This window comes from Carlito syrichta, unplaced genomic scaffold, assembly GCF_000164805.1.
Source record: "Carlito syrichta isolate Samal-C Ts95f unplaced genomic scaffold, Tarsius_syrichta-2.0.1 Scaffold314364, whole genome shotgun sequence".
In the NCBI taxonomy this organism is placed as follows: domain Eukaryota; kingdom Metazoa; phylum Chordata; class Mammalia; order Primates; family Tarsiidae; genus Carlito; species Carlito syrichta.
Window position 1 is genome coordinate 25613 of NW_007258460.1, and position 10317 is coordinate 35929.

Below are 10317 nucleotides of genomic sequence, written 5' to 3' on the forward strand. Positions count from 1 at the left end.
ACAGAAAATGCTATTAAAATAATAAAAGCAGAAAGTCCCTAGAATAAAGCATGCACTTGAATGTTGAAAGGTATTTAAGCAGCCAGCTAGCTTTGCAAGTCAGCATTTACAGTCCCTACTTTTAAAGGCTTTGACAAACAGTACCTAGGTTCTGACCTTAAACTTAAATTCCTTGGACTCTTATTACCTGTGAGCATGCACCCAACATTCCTTCCCCCAACATGCATTCAGCTAGTCACAAGGAGCCATCGTAAATGCATGCCCTGTAGGAAGCATAACTTATAGAGAAGCTAACAGTTTCAGAAAAAGAGGGAGATAAACAATCATCAAGCCACTATTCTGAGCAGATTGTTGTTTAAGTATGTCAAGATCCAGGCCCTTCAGTGTCGCATCTGTGATCTCAACAACAGGAATTTTGTGTTTTCCCCTATTCCAGGTAACCAGCTCTCTTTCTGGGAAAAGATTTTCAGAGGTACTCTGAGAATTTGATTTGCTATAGATTTGTTCATTGGATAGCTTAACTATTTCTATATTTAAAATATTTCTTTTCAAGAAAGTGTTACCAGCATCTTATAATTTATTGTATTCATTGGTCAGAGATACAGAAAAGAAAATGTCCGTGACATTAGTCTTATTTCTTCTTAATTAGTTCTATTGCTATTGCAATAATGTGATGCAAATTTAACCTTTGCTTAACTTTGCTATGCTGTAAATACTTTTTTTTTTAATTCAAAAGTGCTATTGACACAGAGCTAAATGCTATGGCTGGATTAATTTTAGGCATGTTTACTGTTGCCTGTAACCACACTTGATGCTTGACAGTTTTTCAATGCTGACTGGTGTATGAAGAACCATTTTAAGACTTATTTTGATTCTCCAGCTTCAGCATCCCTTTCTGATTAATCCCTGTATCTCCCCTATCTGTGTCACTTGAATACAATGTATCTGAAAGATTTAGATCTAAACTATATTAAGATTATTTTGCTTGCCACTTCATAGTAACCTGGAAGTCTGACAGCTAATGCATTGCCAGTGTGATGCTAATAACATAACACCCTGTACTCCTGCGAGGCTACAACAACACACAGAAAAGACTAGGAGGTGACTTAAAAGTGAAATGCTGTCTTTATTTGTTTATCTCTTAAGCTAAATCCCAAATGATTCCATCGACTCATAAGTGAACTTACTTTATGGACAAAATGTGAATGTTCATTTTCCTCTCAGTTAGTATGCAAATTTATTTGTAGCATTCTAGCAAAAAGAATGCAACCCATATTCTGTGCTTATAAATTGTTCATTACCATGCTCTCTGCTGTCCAATTTATGGCTCCATCTGCAACTCCACAAATCTCTTTGCCCAGATAAACTTGGTGGAGTAAATACGAGGTGCTGAAGAAGATGCATTTGAGATTAAGAGGGAAAAAGACATGTCTCACACAAAATATCCCAAATCTATCACTTTACATTTTGTAACTTCTTACTTGTGATTTATTTGCATGTTACAGTCCAGGAAAATAAATTCTTCAACTGACCTCATCAATCCAATTTTTAGAGCTATCTTGTAAATAACAATGAAAGATTTCTTCATTGTACAACGAAGGAGTCTCAGTTCAAATAGTAAAGCAAACAAACAAACACACAAACAAATAAAATCTTCAGAAAGAAGTACATTTTCCCCTTGTGATTGTGGGTATAAGATGTTGTAATCTATGGGGTTCAACACAGATAACTAATATAATAGTTTTAGAATGTTTATGTTCTGGGTCTTTTCAAACAAAGCAGTCAAGGTGATTACTTTTTCCAACTTCTTTGATAAAGAGAAGATTGTAAATCTCAACGGGAATATCATGTGACCTTAAATGATCCTTAGCTTTACAGCAGGTTAAGGTCACTTCTTTAGGCATATATTTAGCACCCATTAATGCTAATAGGATTGACTTCTGTTTTCCAGTACATATTTGGAACCTGGTTTCTTTGCATGAAAACAACACTCACAAATAATGAACCTCTGTCCTTTAGCTAAAATGTGAAAACAAAAAATGCAAGGTGCACAAAAGGTCTTTAGAGCAAGCAAAATTTGCCTATGAAAAAAATAAAAAGTGTTGTGAAATCCAACTATAGTGATATATAGGATAGGAATCTGGTTCACAATATATATTTTCTGTCACTGCTGAGCTTAATAATCTATCCAGAGATTTTTTTTTCAATTAAAATTCTGTGCACCAACAATAAACTCTGCTACAGAGCTTTTAATTAAAAAAAGCAAACGAAATGATATAAACCCACATTGTCTCTAGGCACTGCTTGTATTAAAGGATTAGACTGATGAGATGTTTGGATTTTATTGTTCTAAACATATGTTTCAGTTGGTGCTCTCGGACTTACCATGTGAAGAAAATGAAATGTAAGTAAATTGCAAAAAGCTTCATGTTTTTATTTAGCATTTTAAAAATAAAAAGAATAAAAAGGCTCAAGTTATTTGAAAAACCCCAGATGAGTTTCTGATGATTATTAGAATCATGTAAGAAAAAAAATAGTTTTTAAATGTAGATAGCCCAATTTTTCTGAAAACAGGAAAGATAATTTTTATTAAGATGAGTTTTGTTAAATAAATAAGGGGTGTACTTGATTTCTCGATATTTTTAATTTATGAAAGAATCATGATGTCCTTGACGAATGCATCCACACTCATAAGTCACAGAGATGATGGGAGGCAGTTTTCTGAAGAACTAGGTTTCACATATAAGCAAATTAACCAAAATTCTAACCTGTATTCTTGTGTATTTCAAAGTGCTTTTGATATTTATTTTGTGAATAACTGACTTAACTTTCTCACTTTTTTGTGCTGTAGATATAATGGTTCTCAGAATTCTATTCAGGCAATGGGAGAGGGTGCCATTAATAATACTGCTGATGATTAATGATAACTGTAATGCACTGTGACTTAGTGCAAGTGTCAGAAAATCATCTTTGCTGAGCACTATCTCCTCCTGAATGCAGCCCTTACTGCAAGCCAGCAATTTTCAGTTATTATTTCCTGGCATCCTCAAACCCAAGGTCTCTTGGGCACTGGATCTAGAGAAAGAGACCATTCTAGGTGTGATATTTTCTTGGCCCTGGAATTATTTGCGTTTCTGGTGGATCACTGTTTCATTGTTGACAATCTACTCTTTACATTTGTACCACTCTTCAGCGTTTTGCCATTTCTTCACATTATTTTTTGATCTGTCTATTTGCTCTGTCTTATGAAGTTTATGACATAACAGAGTTTTGTTTTTGATTGTTTCTATGCTCACCTTACTCTGGCTTTCATAGCTACCATCATCTTGCCTCCTCATCTTCTGCTTTTGACCAGAATAGTAGAATAAAGAAATTAGTCATCGGAAAGGATTTTAAATGATGAATCTAACTCGTTAATCACCATGACAAGAAAATATGGTATTAAGGAAATTTTATACTGACTTTCAAGTCACTGAGGCTACTGGTCTCCTTTTCACTTAAAAAAATTGATGCTCAGAGAGAGAGAAAGAGAGAGAAAATTAATAGCAGAATTTCAACTGGTGTTTGAGTATGACCGTTTTTTGGTTATATCATTTTGCATCTGAGTGTCAGTAATGTTTACTGTCATTTAATACCATTGTTTTGAGTAAATATAGGAGACTGCCTTAAATAAGATGCAAGTTAGCAGAAAATAAAGACAAAGAAGGCAAGAGAGTGGCTGGGCATGCAAGGGGGTAGTATAAGACAAATAAATGTACTGAAGATAGACACAATAAAAGATTTCTTGTGCTGTCACAAGACAATGCTAGTTGGATGAGTCTATAATGAAAGGCATATTTTTTTCTGAGAGTAGAAATTCCCCCCAGGAACAAAATACTTGTTCTTGACCTATACTTATTCAAGAGATTTTCAGCTTAGAATCACTTCTTTAATTTGAGACATTATCTTCTGTTAAATTATGCCACCCAGCCAAGCGAGCATATTTATACTTAACCAGCACTGCTACCAGAGAGTAACACAAACATGGTAGACTACAGGGGAAGCGGTCCATAAGGATGATTTACTCCAAATGTCTATTAGAAATGGAAACATAAAAGGACAGTAACTTGCCCTAAGTTTACATGCAAAATAGACACAGAAAAGGGAGACTTGGATTAGATGCAAGGGAGTAGAAAAGGAAAAATGTGGAAAATGGCTTGCCTCACTGGAGATCATGGTGGGGAAGATCCTCATTAGCCAGAAATAAAAACATTAATCAACTTTTATGTTCCAAGAATTGTGCCGAGTAATTTGCATACAATTTCTATTTTAAAAAATAAATCAATAATTATTCTTATTTAAATGTGTTTTGAAACACAAGACTATTGTTTTTCAGCTCTAATATACTCATTTTATTTTTATAAAAGCTACTGCATTTATAGTATGAACAATGAATTGCTGTGTTGTCTTTGTATAAATTTAAATACTATAAGTAATTTATTGTATATGACTGAGCTCCCCTCATTATACCTCTAATTCATTTACCTTTCCATAAATAATCAAGTACACTGATGTGCATGTATGTACATAAAAAGATTGACTTGCAAAAATAAATATGACTGCAGATATAAAAGAGTCTGTAAATCAAATTCATTAGTAGATTTTGTAATGATATACTATGTCTTACTTGGCTTGGTGACATTGAATAGTTTGCTCAAGAGTAGGCAAGCAAGTTAAGAGCCAGAACTTGGATTCAGACTTAGGACTGATTCCCAAACCCAGAATTTTAACCACAAATTTATGTCATATATCCAACAGTTAATTAACTATATATTTGGTGAAATATCTGAGGGATATGTAGTTCATTCAGTCTTCGATAAGACTTTATGACTGGTTTGCTTCTGTGTAGTAATATTTGATTCCCATCCCTTCCTCTATACACTGTAGTCTTATTGGTTTTGGTCTATGCTGAAGAATAATTTTTTTTAAAGAAAAAACATGAAATTTGCTATTGCATTTATGTTAGGAGTACTGTGAAAAGCATTGTTCCTATTGTTTTCACTGCTCTCTTTATGAGTTCTCGTAGTTTGAATTTTTCTCTGGTTTCCATACCAGGAATAGTTGTACAGCTGGTGAGTAATTCTGTTTGTTTTATTAACATTAGAGGACACCACATAACCAGTTCTCACTCTCATCCTATTAACTGCTAGAAAGCTTAAGCCAGATCTGGAGTTCAGCTCAAATTTTATATATGGGATTCACAACATTCAATTTACAAACTGATCTCACTCTTGACCTATTCTCTTTGTCTGATCTTCTCCAGGCTTTCATTACTACACTTTTTTGTTGTTGTTGTTGTTTTGTATTTTTAGCATTTTCTTTAATAATTTTGAAACACGGAATATTGGAGGCATATAGATGACAGTCCACATAACAATATGAGACTAGAGCTGGTTTTACTATTCCCAGTCACAGTTTTACATCATGGTAAGAGACAGGAACTCTACAGCCAGACCATCTAGGTTTAAAACCTGCCTCTGCCATTTCCAGCTGTGGTATCTTGTGCATTTTTTTGCCTCTCTATGACTGTTTTCCCAATTGTAAAAAAGGACAATAGTGTGACCCTACATTTTACTTCAGTCAGTTTGAAAGCATGTTATTTCGCATGAAGTTATACACATGGTTTAGAAGGGTGCTTGGCCTAGAAAAGGCTGGGTGATTGTAACAAAGAATCCAATGGAGCAACTCTGCAGATTTCTTCTTGGATGTATCAAATTAATGAATTTATAGTTAATCTGAACTCCACATATTCACAGCATGGAAAAGAATAATGAAGATCAACTCAGCTAACCACCCATGTAGAGCAGGAATCACCTCCACAACATCCAAATTAAAAAAGGCACCAGCTTTTCTGGTAGAGACAAAAATGATCTTCTTCCACAACTACTTCTAGAACATTCCTATCATTTCAAAAGTCTTCCTTCATCATTACAGTCAGATCTCACTTCTCTCTGACATTCTTTTTTTTCTGTTTAGCATCATCATCCCAATTTGACCAAATCCTGAGTAATAACCTTATTTTCTTTTTTTAAAAAAAAAATCTACTATGACCTAATTACAAGAGGCATTCTTAAAATGGAAAGGCACGAGTTTCTTTAGTGTCACTGAGTGGGATCCTATTCAACCAAGACTTTTACAAAAACAGCTATAAGACCTGAGTGGAGTAGGAGAGGGGAGGGAAACTGTGAGCACTGACAAATGACCACAAGACAACGTAGGTAGGCAGACCACGGAGGGAGTAGCCTTTTGGGAGAAACGATCTGCATGAGTTAATATATTGTCTTTACAAATAACCTCATTTCCAAAAATGAACTTTTTCGGCACTGAAGATCTTGCATTTAATATTTGAGCCATTGGAACACTGTCACATGCTCTGAAGAATTCAAAAAGTTTCTGCTTAAAAATTGAATTTGAGAAATAAATGGAAGTGATGGTGAGGGAGGGAGGGAAGCACATGGAGTCAGAAGACCCATATTCTAGCTTAAGTTCTCTGATCAGCTGGTGACTTCAGTTTTGTTGTGCTTTTTAAAAAATTTTTCCTCCATCCTGAGTCTCAGTTGTCCAGTATGTAAAATCCTAAATGTGAAGTAAATGATGCAAAAGGTGCCTACAATTCTGAAATTACATGATCACTGCATTTCTCCAGCTAACTGTTTCCAGCCATTTTATTACTTACCAGAACCTCCACCAGAGGGTGCACAGGCTCATAAAGCGAAAACGAAAAAAGTCTGCTTGGATAATTGTTAGCACAGGAATGAATACTGAGTGGCTCAAAAATTAGATTTAAGAAACAAAATGATATTCACTTTTGAGGTCTTGGTCAAGAATCTGTTGCCTACTCTGATGTTCATAATGGTATTTATTATGTGTTTTTCTATGATTTTTATAGTTTAAGGTTTTACATTTAGGTCCTTTTTGAGTTGATTTTTGTATATGGGGGTGATAGGTATGGGTCCAGTTACATTTTTCTGCTTGTGGTCAGTTTTCCCATCAACATTTGCTAAATATGGCCTCCTTTCCCTAGTTGTTGTTATTGGTGGCTTTGTTAAAGATGAATTGGTTAAGAGACTATATTTTTGCCTCTGGAATCTCTGTTGTGTTCCATTGTTCTATGTGCCTATGTACCAATACCAGTCTCTTTAAACTAGACTAGTGGTACCTCATTAAACTGAAAAGATTTGTACAGTGAAATAAGCCATCAAGAGAGTAAAGAGACAGTCCACAGAATGGGGAAAATATTTGCAAATTATACATCTGACAAAGGCTTAATATACAGGATCTACAAGGAACGTAAATGAAGTGAATCCCCATTAAAAAGAGGGCAAAGGACATGAACAGACACTTCTCAAAAAATAGACATACAAGCAGCCAACAGACACATGAAAAAATTGCTCATCCTCACTAGTCAGCAGAGAAGTGCAAATCAAAACTACAGAGATACCACCTAACTCTGGTAAGTACGGCTATCATTAATAAGTCAAAAATAACAGACGCTGATATGGGTGCAGGGAAAAGGGAATGCTTCTACACTGTTGGTGCAGATGTAAGCAAGTTCAATCTTTTTGGAAAGCAGCATGGAAATTTTTAAAAGAAATAATAATTGACCTTCTGTATGATCCTGCAATCCGTCTCCTGGGAATATACTTGAAGGAACATAAATTGTTCTACAAAAAAGACACCTGCATTCACATGTTTATTGCTACACTATTCACAATAGCAAAAATATGGAACCAACCCTGCTGCCAGTGAAAGTGGACTGGATAAAGAAAATGTGGTACATATACATGATGGAATATTACATAGCCGTAAGGAAGATCAAAATCATGGAATTTGCATCAAATTGGATGGAGTTGGACACCATCATACTAAGTGATATGTCACACAAACAAAGAACTGAATACTGCATGTTCTCCCTCATAAGTGAGAGCTGAACTGTAGTCACACTACCACAAGTAAGAGATCGGCAGTTGCTGGGCACTGCTAAGGGAAAGAAGTAGGGTAGAAAGTGGGGTAGCACATGACAACACAAAGGGCACCTGGCCTACTACCAAGGAAAGTGAGGTCCAGAAGCCCAAACTTCATCTGCACGCAGCCTACTTATGTATTTAACCCTTACTTGTACCCCGCATATCTATAATAAAATACAAATTTTTTAAAGAATAAAATACTTAGGAATAAATTCAATCAAGGAGGTGACAAACTTGTACACTGAAAACTACAAAACACTGCTGAAAAAAATTAAAGACCCAAATAGATACAAAAGATATTTCATGTGATTAAAATGAGATAGCTAATACTTATAATTGACTTTAAATATAAGTATGTGGGCTATTTTATTTTATTTTTTTGCATTGGAGTCTCACTCTGTCACCCAGACTAGAGTGCAGTGGCTGCTTCTGGCCACCACAGCCTCGACCTGCTGGGCTCCAGCAATCCTTCTGCCTCAGTCTTCCAAGTAGCCGGAATTACAGGCATGTGCTACCACGCCCAGCTGATTTTTTGATTTATTGTAGAGATGAGGTCTCGCTGCCCAGGTGGGTCTTGAACCCGCGGGCTCAGGCAATCCACTCACCTCAGCCTCCCAAAGGCGCGGGATTATAGGCTGAGCCACCGAGCCTGGCTTGTGGGCTATTTTTAAATGGAAAAAAGAGAAGCAAAAGGAGAGAGGTGAAATAATCCACACTCCTGGCCATGAACTTAGATGTCAAGATTCAAAAACAAGAATCTTCTGGTCTTTTATTGGGCCAGGACACCAAGAGAATGTCCTGGAATACTACATTTTTAATATTTTAATGCCCGCTTTGTGCTAAAAAGAAAAAAAAAAGAGCAAACAAACAAACATAAAAATAGAAGCATATAGTCTGAGTGATTGGTTTTGTCTAAAATATTAGGGGTAAAAAATTTTAAGGTGACATCTCACATGTGTTGAGTCATTTCTGAATAGTCTGATGATGAGCCTGACACACTTTCCTCAGGGATACAAGAAGGAATAAATTTCTGACATTTATGAATGCTTTCAAGCTGCAAAGTACTGAGTGTTATTTTAACAAGGGCTGTAGAAGACATGATTAAGTATAACTCCATCACAGAAGCATATCCGGCTGTGATGAACAGATTTTCACCGTTCAAGCTCAGAATACCTTAACAGTGGCCCACATATTGAGCTATGAAAAAAGCCCATTAGCAAATATACAAAGTGAGGGACTCTAAAATAAATAACACATATGTCTCTACACTTGGCAAGTCAAATCTCCTGAAAATCAAGCTGAGAACTGTGTTTTTGTGTGATCTTTTTAAACCTACCTCAGGAATGATTGAGTTGTGGCTAGATACACAAATGATTTGACCATCCTGACTGAAGGAATTAATTTCTGACTCCTTGGAAAATGATACGTGTGGCAGCCTTCATTCATTTTCCCCCTTGCTTAACTTCTTTCCTCACTAATTGTCCAATCAGAGTACAACGAATGGAAATGTCTGCTATTCCATACCAAGATATTAAAGGTTAACAGATGTTATAAACTCCTGGACAACTTGGGTTTTACAGGACTCTAGATGTCTGAATAAACAGAGTAGTGGAATGGTTAGCTGCCTAATTCCTATGACATGTTGCCCTGAAGAGTTAGTCCTTGACTTCTCAATGTATGACCATATTTGTAATTCTAGAATCAAGACTATTATAGTGCAATTATCTTTTTATATGCCTTTCTAACAGTTTTGTGGTTGCCTGTATTCTCAGTGCCTTGAATGGAGTAGGCATATAGTAAACATTTGCTTAAATAGGTTGAGTGGGAGGAGGGAGGTTGGTATGGGAATAAGCAGTTGATTGCTCTGGGGAAACAAGTGTGATCAGTACAAATTATATTGTCCAAAAGAAATATGCTTTGGCCATTGAGCGTTCCATCAGTAACTACTCTTCCTTTATTATCAGGTGTGTAAATTATGATCAACACCTTAGTGACTGGTATATCTGGTAAGAATATTCTCGATTTATTTTATAAGACATTTGGTGGAATATACACATTTTTTGTCCCAAATAACTTGAGATGGCACATGAAGTCAAATAGCTTAAGGGAATTTTAAGGGTCATACCAATCAATATAAAAATATCACCTTTAGTTTGTTGACTAGTGTTACTTAAACATTTCTTGTGACAGAGAACTCACATTATTTTTTTTAGGCTAGAGAAAATTTATTCAGAAAGTAGATCAGCCGGATTCGGTGGCTCAGCCTATAATCCCGCGCCTTTGGGAGGCTGAGATGAGTGGATTGCCTGAG

The 10317-nt window shown here is 35.8% G+C and overlaps 1 protein-coding gene across 1 annotated transcript in view; it reads left to right on the plus strand.

Annotated features, from left to right (window-relative positions):
- Positions 1–361: 361 nt before the first annotated feature.
- The window catches only part of TMEM207 (transmembrane protein 207), a 23328-nt gene continuing 13372 nt past the window's right edge, over positions 362–10317 (plus strand). Inside the window, exons 1-3 of the mRNA XM_008071540.1 lie at positions 362–436; positions 2367–2404; positions 9971–10012. Of these exons, the coding sequence (XP_008069731.1) occupies positions 362–436; positions 2367–2404; positions 9971–10012 (155 nt within the window). The remainder of the gene's footprint in view (positions 437–2366; positions 2405–9970; positions 10013–10317) is intronic.